Source organism: Melanerpes formicivorus, unplaced genomic scaffold (assembly GCF_026170545.1).
Source record: "Melanerpes formicivorus ecotype bairdi unplaced genomic scaffold, bMelFor1.0.p_v2 SCAF_21, whole genome shotgun sequence".
Taxonomy (NCBI): domain Eukaryota; kingdom Metazoa; phylum Chordata; class Aves; order Piciformes; family Picidae; genus Melanerpes; species Melanerpes formicivorus.
Genome location: NW_027142373.1, coordinates 4,362,167 through 4,379,654, shown reverse-complemented (window position 1 = coordinate 4,379,654; position 17,488 = coordinate 4,362,167). Strand labels below are relative to the sequence as shown.

The 17,488-nt window shown below is 41.5% G+C and overlaps 1 protein-coding gene across 5 annotated transcripts in view; it reads right to left on the bottom strand.

Annotated features, from left to right (window-relative positions):
- The window catches only part of CEP112 (centrosomal protein 112), a 167,518-nt gene that overhangs the window by 73,899 nt on the left and 76,131 nt on the right, over positions 1-17,488 (bottom strand). For all 5 annotated transcript variants that reach the window (XM_068151137.1, XM_068151138.1, XM_068151142.1 and 2 more), the window contains one exon: positions 16,321-16,503. In XM_068151137.1, coding sequence (XP_068007238.1) covers positions 16,321-16,503 — 183 coding nt within the window. The remainder of the gene's footprint in view (positions 1-16,320; positions 16,504-17,488) is intronic.

The following is a 17,488-nucleotide window of genomic DNA, read 5'->3' as shown; positions in this document are numbered from 1 at the left end:
AACCTGCCTGGATGCATTTCTGTGTGATCCTGCTTTGGGAGTGTGATCTCTGGAGGTCCCTTCCAACCCCTAACATTCCATGATTCTGTGATCTTCAGTTCTGAACTAACACTAGAGCAAAGCTTGTTCTGAAAGTTAAGAAAAGCTACTGACATTCAAGGAAGGACAGGATTTTCCTGCAACAGAATATGGAAACGGAGGCTAAAGATCTCTGCAGCTGCCTGAGAAGTTCCACTTGTCAATCTGATAGGGTATTTCTGTGTCCAGCATCCCCTAAGTCAAAGCTTTTAAAAAACATTTGCATTTAGATTTTCCACATATTAAACATGAAAGCATTAGCATTCCCTGACCAACATGTAATTCTGATTTAAATGCAGACCTGATGTATGAGAGATTTAAGGATTATTACAGACATTCATCTCTATGAGACAGCAAAATTAAATGTCTTATAATTCCTGATTTGTCTCCAGAAGAGGCTGTATTGTCTAGGAAGAATGTCTTTGCCCTGTCTGCTAATGAAAAGACTTTACTGTGAGGTAAAAAACAAAACAACCCCACCCCCAAATAAAACCCACCCAGAAAAGCATCACACACTTCTCTTCCGGGTGCATTTGTTTCAATTACTGCTCAAAACACAGAAGTTTCTCACACACACACCCCCACATGGTGAGGGTTTATGGGGACTGCAATGGAAATTGGCATCAAGTGGCAAAAATTGACAGGACAAACACAAGACCAGATGTGGATACAAAGCTTCAGGAAAGAGCTGTTCAGCAATAAGGTATCTCCCATCTTCAGCTTCTGAAGTTAATACTTGTACAGGGGGAAATTTTGGATGGTAAATCATCTTCAGGTCATCTGCCAGGATTATCTCCTCAACAGGCAGCTGTGAGGAAGTCTCCAAGTTCATGCTATTGCCCAAGCTCTGCCCAGACCATTAACCAAGGTGGAAAAGAACATTTTTTTAGAACTCCAGTATGACCACAAGAAGCCAACTAAAGAACCTAAATGCTGTGATTCTCTGGGCCAATGACTGAGATGATGTGCCCTCTGTGCACTATTCTGCTCCTAATACACAGGAAACTCTCAGTACTGATGTCATGCTGCTATATTGAAGATGACAGCCTTCAACCATGCCTGAAGTCCTCATTCTTGGTCTCACAAATGGCAGTATGTGTGGGCAGAAGACCTGAAACCCAGTAGCTTCAGAAATAAAAACTGTCACAGGTGGAGACTTAAATAATAATCAGCTTCTAACTTTCAAGAACTCTCTCATTTCTGCATGGCAGTAACAAGAACTGCAGCATTTATGACAGCCAATGAGTTGTGGCAACTTCTTCTCTGTACATTCGCTGCTTACAAAAATCAGATGCGGAATTACAGACATGTGCAGCTTCTGACCCTCTCCTTATCGTTACCAACTCCTAATTAGAAGGACCCTATTCTAGTTGACTATCTTTCGTGACAATCATACCAGTTACATTTGTCACTTCCATCTGAGGATGAAAATCCTGCAGAAGGAATTCTTCACCCCAGCTAAAGTGTTAAGTTGGAGTCAAGACACCAGCTGATGGTACCTGTTCTGTGCTTTGTGCACTCACACACAGCTGACACCATTTCCAGTCCCCCTCTCCGCACCTTCATCCTCAAGTGCTGGTTGCACTCTTCCCATCATCTCGACATTGGCTTCTCTGAGTTCAGAGATCTTTTGGAAACATCATGCTCCACAGCTGCCAGCTCAGAAAGACAAGATCAATCATGGGATGATCTGTACAAAATAAATGAAACCTGTGTGCATAACATTTCTTTCCTTGGAATCGAGGGTATTTTTGGCTCAGTATCTTCCTCTGGCACCTTTACATTGATCTCTCTCCTTTTCATCCTTCTCAGTTTGTCCTTGAATTCACTTGATGCCACTTCGTTTTCTGAATGACAAATAGCTACTACATCCTGGGGCAGGAATTGCTTCAGAGTTATTTATGCAACTGTTTGGAATCTATTGTACTGTGAATAAATATTAATATATAGTTTAAATGTGAAATCTCAATGCAAACTAAACATTTCAATTCTATTACATACCAATAAAATAAAAGAACCCATCAAAAATATCCATTTACACAGGTCCACGTTCATATTTACTACTCACCTACCCCCCAAAAGAAGACAAACTCCCCAACCTCAAATTCGCATTTAGAGTTCAGGAACAATGTATTACTCCTAAATGGAATACTCTGGGGGAATCAGAGGTTGTGGGAAAGGCTCGAAGGAGAAACTGTTGGCTGGAGGCAGAGCACCAAGTGGAGCAGTCTCCTCTCTGGACAGCAATCAAGCAGAGTCTTTTGGAGGACATAATTTGCAGACTGTTGAAATCTGCTTTTACTTTTCTGGAAAGCATCACTGTTTTGAAGGAAACAATCTGACCATGAAACCATGATTCTATAGCACATTTCCACTAATGTGAAGGCCAAAGATCAGGGAGCTGTTAGGTTATTTCTTGAACACCATGAGGTACTGTTTTTGACAAATGGCATCTGATGAATTTGTTGAGACACAGATTTCAGTTTTCTCCATATGCATCCATAATTAGCACGTTAATGAGGGCTCTTGCTCTAAAGGAATGGCAAATCTGTCTCTCCTAAAACTCCTTGAAACTCATGCAGAGAAAAACAAACATTGCCTTCCATATAAATGACTCCAGGAGAAGCCACCCTTGATTAATGCTGCCAATTTTCTCTCAACCCCTGATGCAAGAAGATGCCAAAGCAATGTTATCACAAGGGTTTGTTTGCACAGCTTTAGGAAATGAGAGTGATCTCCCAAGCACCTGACACAATACTCAGGTAGAGCAAGTAAGAATTAATTGGTATCTTTTCCACCTCCCTCCCTGAATTTCAGATGCTGAAACTGTTTCTTTCCCTTTACTGAACCAGCTCGGCCTAGCCTAGCTTGTCCCGCAGTGACATGTATATTGAATACAAATCAGACAGCAGAGCTTTAAATCTGTGTTGCAGCTCTCATTTCCAATTCGAGAACTGTACTATAATCATAAGCTTCTGGTGGATGAAAGGAAATCAGCTCTCTGAATATTAGCTAATGCCACATTTGCAAGTCCTGAAGAGATCTGTGCTGTATAAAAAAAAAAAGAAGAAAAAAAAAAAAAAAGGGGGTGGGATGGGAGGGGGGAAAGAGAGAAAAAAAAAAATAGATCATTTCTGGTGAACCTCTATATATGAATCGCTTTGTACTGCTCGACTGATAGAAGCGATGCCTGTGCTGGGATTAAACCCTTTTCATCATAAAACCTCATCTGGTTCGGAGTCCAAGTCCATCAAACCTTTTCCCTTTAAAGTCCCGCCTTTGATTCCACATCAATTTATTCAAACCGCAGCTGGGTGGCTGAAAAACGAAAGGACAGCATCATTTAAACCAACCATGTTCCTAACTTGAAAGAAGGGCTATAATTAAAAAAATGGGCATAAAAGAATGGAAATGGGATAATATTTTTTAATGGTAGTTCAAAGGCCGACAGATGTCAGAGCCTTTGAAGATGTCAGTACACTGAGCAAGAAGTTGCCATTAAATAGTTTGCCTGAGAGGTGAAGCAGCTTTTTAATGACTGAAAAAGCCCTTGCAGACACATCCTTGTGTTTTTAATTTGTCAGAGTTTCTGCAGTATTTTCTGATTAATGACACATGATTATAACTGCATAGCTTACATAGTTTTATACTTTGTTAAATGAATACTTGATTCCACATTCCTTCGGTGCCAGATAAGAACAGGAAAGCTTTACTACAGAGTCCAAAAACTATTCAGCTTGCTCAAATATTTATGGCAGTGTGAGGGGATTGGCCAGATACAGAGCTACTATGTGTTGTACCTTTTGTTCTTTAATGGTGCTATTACTACTGCCAGTACAATGTGCATGCATTGAGTGAGCATGTGATGCAGCGATGCATTGTACCCTTCTGCCCCAAACAACCACAGCTTTCAGAATTCACTGATGAACAGAGTCACCAAATCAAAATAACATTCAGAAGAACTCCTCGGTTGATCCTAAACAATACCAACAATGGCTGCCAGTGTATTGTGAGAGGAAAATCAGTTTGCTCAGTATTGCTCACATTGCTAGGAAACACCATGTTTAGAAGAACAGCAGTGATAAAGGCAGAGCCCATCCTGGGCTGAGGAGATGCTCCTGCAGTATCCTTCCCCTCTCTATTAACATATGCAAATTTCTTCTACTTTCACCACGAATGGAGAATGTAGTAGCCCAAAACACAAGATTTTTTTTGCTCCCAGAAGTAAGCTCTCAGTCTTTTGTGAAAGTGTGCCTGCCCAGATGAGCAGGTAGAGCACAGGGAAGCAGCCCAGCCCTGAGGAGGGACAGGAAAAGCCAGGGCTGCCTTGTGTTGTATCACACCTTGGAGAAGTCATGAAAACGCAGTCATTAGGAGGGAACTTGATCAATGTACTGTTCTTGCTGCTTTTCTAACCTAGATTCACCTTGTTAATTGGATTAGAAAAAGGAATGGACTTAGCTAAAACTTACCATACAAAGAGATGGGAGGTACCTCAGCAGAGCTTTGTGAAATCAGTTGCTGGTCTCCCCAGAACATTTACACCATTTCATAAGCCTGAATATTTGGTTTCTTGAAATCCATACCCCCGAATGGGTTCCAGCAATACAAATAATTACCACCAGCCCCTAACCTACTGCTTGTCAATGTCATGATGATGATCAGGTAGCTGCAGCACCTCTCCAATGAGGACCGGCTGAGTGAGCTGGGGCTGTTCATCATGGAGAAGAGAAGGCTCCAGGGAGACCTAATAGCGACCGGCCAGTACCTGAAGGGGCCTACAAGAAGGCCACAGAGGGATGGGTTGCAAAGGCCTGCAGTGATAGGATGAGGGGCAATGGTTTGAAATTAGAGAAGAGGAGATTTAGGTTGGATGTTAGGAAGAAGTTCTTTAGCATGAGGAACACTACAACATGTTGCCCAGGAAAGTAGTTGAGGCCCCATCCTTAGAGATCTTCAACATCAGGCTAGAAAAGGCTCTGAGCCTCCTGATCTGGTGCAGGATGTCCCTGCTGACTGCAGGGGTGTTGGACTGGATGACCTTTCAAGGTCCCTTCCAACCCAAACCACTCTGTGATTCTATGTGTCTATCCTAGGCAGCACACATGTCTCCTGGAAGTGGCAGGAACCTCAAGCTTAGAAATCTCTCATGACAGCAACTACAGCAGCAGATCATGCAACTATTTCTAAACAGCCCAATGTACTCTGTGTTTGCAGTGGCTGCCTTTCCAGAATCACTTTCCTTGCTGTTTCTCTTTCTAAATCCATTTCACAGATGCCAATACAGCAGAAAGCACAGACTACAAAAGAATTCAAGCTGTCAGAGACAACTTTAGAAGAATTGTGGAAAGAGAGAGTTCACTCTTTGTGGGATTTTCAGATCTGTTTCAAGTAAAAACCACTGTGTCAGAGGTTTTTGTCTTTTAAAAAATTATTATTATTATTATTAAACTACATCAATGTTGTTTTTGTGAACTCTGAAGAACAACTTTAAAGCCTGACAACGGAATATTCACCACCAGGCCAATAGTTTAGGGGCCAAAAGTAAAGTTCTCTTATTTCAGGAGGACTTTCACACATATGAATACCAATTACTACGAGATATGTAATTGCCCTTTGAAATATATTGTTTTCTCCATTAAACAGAAATCTACAGCATCCCTGACATCGATTCCTGTCATTTTGTCATGATAAACACTCAGGTATTAAGTACCTTCCACATCATGCACCCAGGCATGATTCCAATTAGTGCTGAATAGAAGACAAAATGTCAGCCTAATAAGCTTCAATTTGCAAACCTTTGAACACTTGATGATATCATCACTTTGCCAATCATTCCTTGTTCCTTTGGGTTCTTTCTTTTTCCACATCACCCTCCCTGTCAAAAGGAAGTCTTTCAAATCTACAGGAACAACAGACATAAATGTCAGTCATTGGTCTGTCTGAGCGAAAAGATCCAAAAATTACTCCCAGTACATCAACAACCAACTATGATGTGCACAATGCTCCCTCAAAGCTAATTTGCTGCCAACATGTAGAGTAATTGGGGGAAAAAAGTCTACTTTAAAGTCATACTGGGAAAAATATTTTTTTTTGCACAAAATCCATGCTCAAGTCCTTAAATCACTGTCATAGGCTGTGCCACTCCTTCAAGATGAATGAGCAGGATTTGTTAAGGGAAAATGACAATCACTTCTTCAAAGGTGACTGGACCAAAAAAGAGCTCTGCTGGCTGACTTCATACTGGAAATATTCACTGTATTTTAAAACCATGCATTTGCTTTCTAATGTGTTACTTAAAAAAACAAACAAACAACTGAAAACCACTAAACAAACTCAGAGGTTTCCAAGAAGAAAAGAAACTACTTGCCAAAAGGCACGTACAGTTCTGTAAGCTGGATCATACAAACCTAGCCCACAACCACAGCCTGCAGCTGAGGACACCTTCTCTGTCTGGAGTTTCTCCAGACATCCCTGCTCTTGCCTGGGTGTGAGGGAAAGCAAAGACAACATGGCATAAGAAAAGACAAGGAGATAACAAACCAAGATGGGAGATGTGGAGCAGTACAAAGGACTATGTGTGCCCTGGCAGCTGGTCCTGCCACATGCAGAGTCCCTAGCTCTGGCAATGGTCTCTTCTGAGGTGACTCTCTGGAGAAGATGGGTCACAGCAGGGCTGAGCACAGCACACAACCAGTGACCAACAGGCTCCATGACCCAGGTCAAACACAATTCCTTGGACTGTGCTGAGTTGCCCCACTTCTTTGGTTTGCAAGTCCCATCACGCCTGGACAGAAGACCTTTGCTGGCATGCATCTGTTACTGCTTAGAAGTGGCAGGAGACAAAACCCAGCCTACACCACACATGGCATGCCAAGAGGCAGCACTTTGGTAGAAAAGGAGACTGAGCAGCTCAAAAGGAATGGATCTGGAAGCGCATCCTGGAGCTAAGATGGGCCGGGAGCACACATGGAGCATGGCACCAGCATGAGAAACCATGCTGAAAGAGTGCAGAGCACTTGGCTACCCATCCAGCTAATGGCTTAGCAAATTCCTAACATCTGAGGCAGAAAAAGACACTTTGAAGAGTTGCTACAGGCACCAGGGCTGGGCCAGTGGGTGAACAGCTGCTGAGATGTTTAACTGTGGGGCACTCAACCTGGTGTCTGCACCAGTAACATCTTCTTCAGATTCGCAGACAACCCACCATGAGGGTTTGGGGTTCTCTTTCCCCTCATAGCTTGTCCGTGAAATAGAGGAAAACCAGAGAAGTTCTTCTGTTTTGTTTCCTGACTAAAGCAATACAGGGAGGAATAAGCAGAGTGGTGGCAGGGCACCCAGGACAGTGCAGTTATGACAGAAGTATCTCAGCTGCAATTTGTTACTGGTTTTCCACTTGAAGGTTTCTCTGCACCACTTTAATGTGGGTGCATGTGGAGCTTTATGGATGGTCTCATATTTCTCTACTGACATATCTTCAGCCAAACTATGTTAGCTACAGGAGAGGACAAGGCTTTGCACTGGCTTTGTGATTTCTTTTTCCCTCATCACAAACCACATAAAAGAAAAATACAAATAATCAGCTCTCCAAAATTGCTATTTATTACCTCATCATGAAACCGTCCACTGGATCCTGCAGTGGTATTGAGTAATATCATTACTTCAACCATAAAGAGGTTGTATTTATTCCTCAAAAATTGGGAAAATTAGCATCCATATGGATCTTATTGTTTTAAGAGCAGTAATGCTGCCAAAAGAAGTGGTGTTAACATTCCAAACTAGAGATTGTCATAATTCCTCCTCTAATGTTTCATTCTTTCATTTGGTATTTATAATACCTCTGAATTGAGGAGCTGAATGGATCATAAAATCTCCCCTATCAGATAAATCATTTAACAGATAGACTACTGTTCAAAATTTGATTTATGGTGGCAGTGAGTGAATGGAATTAACATCTGCTGACCTAAGGAAGAGAAAACTAAATTGATTTAGGATAAACTTTCCCTAGAAAAGGGACAAGAGAATGAAGTACACTCCAGAAAAATTAACCACTTAGCTTGCCAGACATAGCACCTTGGCTCGTAGTCACAGACAGGATATCCTAACCTTTACCCCTGGAAAAATTCTAGAGTAAAACTCCATGAAATGAATTTCCCAGCACATGAAGAACAAAAGGGTCACTGGGAACAGCCAATCTGGATACGCTAAGGGCAAATCATACTTGACCAAACAGATTGCCTTCTACCCTAAGTTACAGTGAACTGTCAGCACCTTTTGATCTTGACTTCAGCAAGGCTTTTGATAGAGACTTTTATAGCATCTGGACAAACCTGAAGAGACAAAGTCTGGATGAGTGCACTACAATGTGAGTGGAGAACTCACTGGGCCACAAGGTTTGAAAAGTAAGAGCCAATGGGTAACCACTGACAAATGGCATTTATCAAAGTTCACATGGGGTTGATACAGCTCACCTTCTTTACCAAAGGCCTGGATGGTAGGACACAGTGCATCCTCTGCAATACTGTGGATGGCAAGTGGTCAGTATGATGGAAAGCAGGCTTGCCATTCAGGAGGATCTCAAACTGGAAGCTGGAGGAAACTAGGTTTATTTAGCCCAGAGAACAAAAGACTAAGGAGAACTCTATTTGCTCCCCTCAGCTGAGTGCTAAGAATTGTAGAGAAGACAGAGGCAGACTCTTCTTGAAGGCATCAGTGAAAGGACAAGATGCTACAGATCCAAAGTGTAACAACAGATTTTCCAATGGGATATAAAAGAAAAAAAAAAACAAAATCCCACTGGATTAGTGAAGCAGAAGCACCAGAGTAGGTTGTGCAGGGAGGCTGTGAAATCTCCATCATCGCAGATTTTTCAAAACTCAGTTGGACTTGGCCTTGAGCAACATGATGTCACTTTGAAGTTAGACCTGCTTTGAGTAGGAGGTTGGACACGATGACCTCCAGAGGTCTTTCCTACCCAAACTATTCTACGATGCTGTGAAAAACCTTGACTATGAATTCTGATCTCCCATTAGAGGATGTCCCAGTGGGATGTTTGAAGTAGACATCGCTGCTTTTTTCCAAATTGCTGTACTTGTTCTATGGGCTAAGAGAAGCAGACTTCCTTCTATGCAACAACTCTCTCCAGCAAACTACAAAATAAAATAAGATTAAAAAGTCATTTTCAAAAGAACTGAAACACATTATTAAAGAATGCTGTGAGTCAGCACCCCCTTCTCTGCACAGCAGACATTACCAACAAAGTTCAGCTCTAATATTTGGACCAATCTAATATCATAGAAACTACATTCACAAGAGCAGAGTAAGACTCTTGCACTTGGAATTAACACCAATGAGCACTCTAAAGCCTGGCTTTGGCATGCACTGAACTTCACACAGCAATCACATGCTCCTTTCATTTAAAAATCAACAATTCATATAGTAAGTTGACCATATCTGCAGAGTCACACAGTATTTTTGCCTCTTCACCTCAAATGCTGGAGTTACTCTCATCTGGGTTTGTGTTTCCTGATCCTTTATGACTTATTGTCTGCCAGTGTTAATTATTCACCGCAATCATCACAAACAAACCCTGTTTGCAAAGCCACACCTAGTGTATGTGTTAAGAACTGGCATCAAGATCCTGCTGATAATCAAGACTGATCTCATTTGTTCTCAAAGAAATTATTTCATATTTATTAACATCAATGCAGGAAATAATAACTTTTTCCTAAAAAAAAGGGGTATTGATATAAAATCAAATTACTACCCTATGATACACACCCTGCCCTACACACCAGCAGTGACACGCTCCTCCTTTTCAGCTGCCAATAGTTCATACTAAAACAAAAGAAAAATAAATCTCCAGTACAAAATATTGATTACAAGGCAACATTATTATAATATATATTAAATTTCATACTATATAAGTCCATTTTGCTGCAAAGAACTCCATCTCAGAATCAGAGTTCACATGATATGATGAGCCAGTTTCTATAGCAACTGCTTCCTCTTTTACATACACTGTAGACAGTACAAAATGTCACTCCTCTCCTAAGCTAACTCAACATTTTTAATCAGCAAATGATAATTTATGCACCATTATTTTATGCTTCCAAAGATGGCTTTAGTAAATGTTTCAAATGCTGAACAGCCTGAAGTATAAAGGGACAGAGCAGCAAGTCAAGTCACACCTCCTACACTCATCTTCTCAATTCAGTCCTATCGTGAAAACTGAGAGTCAAGGAAAAATGTGGAAGAGATCATAGATGATCCCCCACTGCAGAAGAACACTTTGATGGTTCCATTAAATGAGGAAGTGGCAGATGTTTATAGCTTGTTGAACAGTCTTTTGAAAAGCATCTCAAACAGAAGCAGCAGCTCAAAAGTGAGGACCAGAAGCTGAGTGCTCAATGCAAAACAACAAACATTACAAGGTGGCTTCCTCTAGTGCCCAGGATGCCTAGATCCTCACCTTGACAAGGGTGCTGGATGGAAGGAACCTTGAGCCTGAAACGTGCTTTAGTGTTAGAACAAAGGCTCATCTTAAACTCTGTTCACAGAGATTATGTCTATGCTGCAGTCCCAATTCTTCCCACAGCTCCCCTGCCTTTCCTCAAGTCCAGCTGGAACTGGTTTTGAGACTACAGAGCCCAGCATGGGACAGGATTTGAGCATCTCCTCAGGGACCAGGAGCACTTGACCATTTCACTAAACTCTAAACTTCACAGCTATACTGTTAGTTCACAGCCCAGTTTGAACACGTCTGTAGGACCCATCATCAGATCCTTGATTTTAATTCATACTTCCCATTAGTGGGATCAATCCCAAGTGAGTCAACTATGACTATCAACCAAGGGAACTCACGCAAGTGCTGCAACAAATATTTGGTAGTTTATGTATTTTACATCAACAATCCCATTCATTATTCGGGGTTGATTGGTGCTAAACTAAACATGCTGCAATATAGCCAAAAACCTTTGTTTAGGAAAGGCTAAAAGGGAATGGCTGCCTGTCTAGAGAAGTCTTGACTGGCAGCCCAACAGCTACTCCCTGAGTCAAATACAACAAACGAATATTTAGATTGTGACTCCATGATTTAGATTGTCTGCAGAGAAAGTCTGCGCAGCAAACAATGCATTTCTTCTCCTGCCAAAGACATCTTCCATTAAGAAAAGAAGTCAAAGAAAAGAAATGAGTCATAGAATTTGTTTACTGTAAGTTGTATACAGAAGAGACTTCAGTAGCACCATCAACATCTGAGTGGTTCACAGGCTACATCTATCTCTACCTTCCAGACACAACACAGCAAACGGTTTCCACTGATACCAGAATAACAACCCTGTGGAAACTGGTGTTTGGAGATATTAGAACAATTACATGAAGCAGAAGAGCTGATCAGTGATTTATCTGTAGGGAACAATAGGGCCTTTCAGATCAAAGTTTAAGCAGGTCTCCAACTGTGTAACAAATGCTCCCCAGTTCCCTCTGTGTTAATGTAGAACCAAAAAGTTACTGCTACAGTAGTACTTACAGAGCAGAAATTGTGCATGTCTTGGGATATTTCAGTATGATTAAACAAGTACATAATATTTCTATTAATTTTTCCTGTTTTTTTCCCACTTGGCAACAACTGACAAACATCAGCACAGCACCATTTCAGCACCAATACACACATGGAGACAAGAGAAACCTTCTCTGTTCCCCCCACTTTGTGTTGATACAGTAATTGTCTATACAGAGCTATAAACGCAGACTAAGGATGTGCTAGAACAAAAATAATGATCATTGCTGCAGTGAAAATAATGATCATTAATGTTTGGGGTTTTGTTTTTGTTTTATTGTTAACCGAAGAGGCTCAAACAGCTGGGAATTAATTCAGAGAAAAGCAGGTGCAAAGCAACAGTTGCAAAAAGATCACTGTTTACAAGTGCAAAGCAGCAAATTTTCAAAGAGGAGACACCAGAAGAGCAAGAAAAGGATGCTCTATACACTGGGCACCAGGGAAAGAGGCACTGATTTCTGAGAAGGTAAAGCAAACTGGGATGATAAAGGCCAAGGGGATTACGGGAAGTGCAAAAGCAAGAGAGGAAAAAGGAAATGGATCCTTCAGCCACAGGAAAATAGGTTATTAACAACTTCCATTCTCACTGTGTGTGTTCACAGGATTTCAGAACCCATAAGGGTTTTCATTTCCCAACCAATAATGATTTGTTGAGAGCCCTATTGACACCCCCAAACTTCAGAGATCTTCTCTTAAAGCAGCCTCACTTTTGAGAGCATCAACTTTCTGCGTTAAAATGAAATACCCTAGGATCAGTGACAAATAGCAGTGACACGTGCCGCAACGTTCCAGCAGCTCTTGACCCATTTACTAACGGATTAAAAGAGTGGACTTGCCAATTATCTCATAACAGAACCTGGAAAGAGAATTCAGTTTCCTCTTGGAAACTTTTTTCCCCCTCTCACTTTAGTACAAAGTGCTGCATTTGAAGTTACAGGGGTTCAAGGTTTTTTCTTCTTCTTGCCCAGAGGTCAGTGGTCAAAGAACAAGCACAAAAATGATCCAACTCTGCACAGCAGCTGGAAGGGAGAAATCTTTGAGCACATTGAGGGCACGTGTCAGATGCTGGGGAGAGAACGACATTCACAGGATGAAGGGAAAATAAAAGGGCACAACTGGCACCACAGTCAAAATGTCCTAACTTTGCTATCTTATTTCACAGAAGCAAACTGGATGCATACTTTGCTGTAATTGGAAGTCTTGCATCAGCAAATCAGTGCCTCAAGTAGCAAGGCTGGTTTGATTGAAACAAAAAGATGATCTCTACCATCCAGGGAGTTTCCTGCTTTGTCAGCTACTGATAAACTAAAATTATTTAGGCAGGTGGGGAATGAATGACCAACCAAATTTAAAGAGGCTTCTAAAAAAAAAAAACAACACCTAAATCAAACAGAAGGAGAGATTCCAAAGAAGCCTTTCAGAAGAAATCCTGTGTTATTAGGTACTGTTTAAAGAATAACAACATTATGGCAGCTCATACAAAACCTATAGGATTTAAAAGACTACCAGAACACAGCATGGCATAAAAGCCATTGTACTGCTTTGACTTTTATTGACCTACATGTCAATTTACTCCTCCCCAAGCATTACAACCCTAGGTGAAAAAAAAAAATATCAAAGCTAGCCTCCTAGAAGTGGATAAATCCAAAAGTTAAAGTGGAATGCCATTGTTAGCCAGAAATTAATGAGCAATACAAAAGGTGATGCACTTAAACCAAGTTCCTTTCCTGAAATTAAACTTGCATTCCAAAGAAGCAGTAACATTATTTTGTATTGAATTACAATCTGGCAAGCAGGGAAATCTGAATTTTTATACTTGAATTCTGATTAAAGCATCACTAAATGTCTTCCTATTTGAATAAAATCTGAGTAGCTGAAGTCCTACACACAAGTAGAGATCTTTGGCACTCAAGGAAAGAAAATAAAATTCATCTTTTCAGTAAGAGTATAATAAATTGTCAGAGCTGTCTTTAGAGACAGAGTAAGGAATACGTATTTTAAACGTCCACTACACTTCCATATGGAAAAGGATTTAAGAGAGAATAACAGCGAATATAGGGACTGGCAGTGAACAGCGGTGCTTTCACCTCCTGGACCCAACATTGAATAGATAGATCCTTCCACCCAAGCTCCTCATATGTGATTAACACTAATTATTATTTAGAGTGTTTCAAAACACTCAGCAGATCTACTCTTCATTTAGCGATGCAAAATGGCCTCTTCTCTTTCAGCGCTTCTTCGCTCTGGTATAAAGCAGCCCTAAAAATTACTGCCCTCAACCAGGGTTGAGATTTAACAGTTTTTTAAAGAGCTATGTGGACATGAACTCATGAAATCTCTTTAGATCTTTGTTAAGAGACTGGCAAACGTTTCCTAAAGGACATTGACCACTAGTCATGTTGGATGTCCAAATCAAACTTGTTTGTAAATGTATGTAAAGATTAAGAAAGTGGACTCAAAACCTGTGCCCGAATTCTGTAAGAAACACCACGGGTGTCTGTTGAGCTCACTGCAAGAACAAAAGTGAATCCTAACACAAAGAGGAAGGAATGAAGGATTATTTATTTTCCAAAGTGGAAAACAACATGTCCTTGAGAGCTGACAGATTCTTACTGCAATTCAAATAAACAACAGCTCTCCCAGTCAAAGGCAATGGCATTTTCTCCCCTGATTTACATGTCATTCTCAGGGCAGCAATGTTCAAACCACTGTACAGGGATAATCAAACCACAAAGACAAGCCCTGTAATAAGGCCAAAGTGTTTGCTGCTCAGATTTGCCTAAGAACTGTGATCGTTTCCAGTTTCCCACATAGCACCTGTAGTAGTATGATATAGCCCACTGCAAAGAGAAAGCAGAAGCGAAGTTTGGGCTCCAATTCTTGCCAGAAATGATTCCCAACAGAAGGAAATAGAGAGATGTACTTACAAGGCACCTCCCAGATCCTCTGAATCTGCTTAAGGTAGTCTCCTTACCTTTGTATCTAGTGTTACACAGAGCAATGCAGTAACTGTAATGAATGCCGGCGTGTAGACAGGATAATTCTACACAATTCTAAACCTGATTTCTCAACCTGAGCGCCACAGCTCTGTCTTTGTACTCAAACACAACACCAGGAATGAAGGTGAGAGGATGACATGACTTCAAAAAGGCACTTCCAATGAGCTATGTAGTTAAGATGACTCTATCTTGGGCCAAAGACAGACAAAAACAAACCAAACCAAATCCCATTAACAATTTAAGTCTTTCTCCATTCTTACAATAGAGAATAAGGAGTAAGGTTTAATTTTTCAGAAGCCACCTGAATCTCCTCCTCCGAAGTGCTCTCACAAAGTGTTTCTCATTTTCTTTGGAAAAACCATAAGGGTGGAATGGAGAAGTAAGTCCTGGCTCTGCAACACATCCCTCATCCTCCCCCAGCAAGCCGTTTGTTTTCCAACTGCCTTACTTGAGGCAGATTTCAACAGAGTCTGAGTCACCCCAAGGTTAAAAAAATTTTCAAAAAAATATGCAAAATTAAGTGTTCAGTTTCACCTTAGTTACATCAGGGTTGTCAGGAAAAGACACAGCCCACTAGTCTACAGGGAAGTCAAGTGAAAATGCCTCAATGTCAGACTCTTACATCTCCTAGGGAAGGCGGTGGGGCGCGGAAAACATATGGCGTTAGAGATGCTTTACCAAAATGGCCAGTTTTGGGATAAAATAAACCATGCATGATAAGTAATTCTAATGCTGATTAGTAAGATTCCTCTCTGAATACGCTTTAAAGTACAAAATCACCTTAATTTGGTTACTACTGCCATTGCAGGCCTTTTAAATAGGGGCTCTTAGGAAAATATACCCTGCCAGCCTCACAAAATAGATTGCAAAAAAGAAAATGCAATAAGATGGTTTTTGAACTGAAAACTCATAAAGATCATTTTCCATGCTGACAGTGTGCATTTCATCCAGAAGTTTGAAGAGTCAAATGCTACCCCAGCTGGGGGTTATTCTGCCAAATGGCTTCCAACGGTGACCACAGAGATGGAGGATGGGAGGGGTACATGTGTGTGTGTGTAGGAAAATAAATATCACGGTAAGCAACACCAAACCACATCATCTTATCAAACACCCCACATCTGTGGGCAGACACACAATGCAAATCTAGAATGCAAAATCGAAACAAAAAGAGATGAACAAAATTAAATAAAGCCATTTGTGAGTTACCTGCAGAGATTTAAAACAACAAAACCCCATACGAATGAAGCAGATATAATTCATATGGATTTGCCCAGGAAGGAGAAAAGGAGGGGTGAGTGTGAGGGCGTGAGGGGGGGAGAAGGACAGATACCTTTTTTTCCCCCCTAAACAAATCCATCATGAAAGAAAATGAGACAAGATTATAAATAGGCCGAGTTATAGCGCACCATGGGATTTTTAATCTGGCTACCTGTGGTTTTTGCAGTTAAAGCCCTATTCAGCAGTGGGCAGGGAGGGGGGAAAGCGGGCAAAAAAAATAAGAAAGACAGAAAAATGGGGGGAAAAAAAAAAAAAAGAAAAAACCCCAACAAAACGAAATGAGGTTTGGGTGCCAGTTTCGCAAATGCTCAGGCAGTGCACCACCAACAATGCTGGCAAACAGGAAAGAGCCATTATTAGCATTTTCTAATCAGCGTTCTCCTCTCAAAGGTTATTGATCGTTACCTGCGCGTCTCGTTTCCTGCATTCTTGAGTTTGAGTCTCGTGCTCTGCCATGGCAGCGCGAAGCTGCTTCTCCCGTTTCTCCATTTCCCGTTCGTGGTCTCGGACCAGGCTGTCCTTCTCTGCGTTGTGCTGCTGGAATAGGTGCGTCTTCTCCTGTTCATGCTCCAGCTTCAGCTCCACTATCTGATTGGACAGTGAGGAGTACAGTTCATCAATAGAACATCCTTGTCGTCATGACAACTCGTCTACAGCTTAATTTTCCCCTTAATTTCATCAAGTTGGCAATTTTATTTTTACGTCACCATTACCTCACCTTTTAAAAAGCCACCATTAGCGTGACAGAATTCCTCCAGACAATTCCAACAATGGAGACAACCCAGCAAATCCGGCGCATCCTTAACCAATTTCTTGGTACAAATGTCGGGAGCCAACGGAAACAGCCACAACAACAACAACAAAAAAAAACATTTGCATTGTCGCATTCGGTCTTGGGTCCGGTCCCCCCCCATACCCTGCTGCGGCTCATCGGCAGGGCTGAGGAGCTGAAATGGTTAACAGGCAGCCTGCTCTCCCCATTGCTTAAATATACACACACACAACCCCCCCAAATCCCAGCAATTCAATCTCTTAAGGATTTCTTTATGATTTCCAAAGCGAAAGCTCTTCCTTCGATATTCCTCATCGCTGCCGTATATACAGTTGTCTTTTTTTGCCCTTTTTTAATAAAAAAAGAAGAGAAAATTATAAAAAACAACCCACAAAGCTCCATTATCCTGTTGTCAGCTACGCTATCCCAACATAAACAGATGTATGTGTTCCAGAAGGGCACCTGCTGTGCCGCAAGCTTGCACCATGATTTCATAAGAAGCCCTCTATTCTCAGGATCCTTTCCCAGTCCGCACCACACTGGATGCTGTGACCTTGGCCACTCTTAGCCTCTCCCCGCTAGACTGAATGGCAGCCCGAGACCAAGGGCCTGGTTGCCGCAGCTTTGATACTAATCCTCCCCGCCGGCGCACAATGGCACCCTACCTGGCCTGCACACTGGAGCAGCCAGGCTGCCTTTGAAGCAGGTGATGAATAGGGACGGCAGGAAGCCGCTTCCCCACTGAACTCCGGGCCACACAGCTGCTAAGAACAGTCACTTGGATTTTTCTTCAGTTTTGGT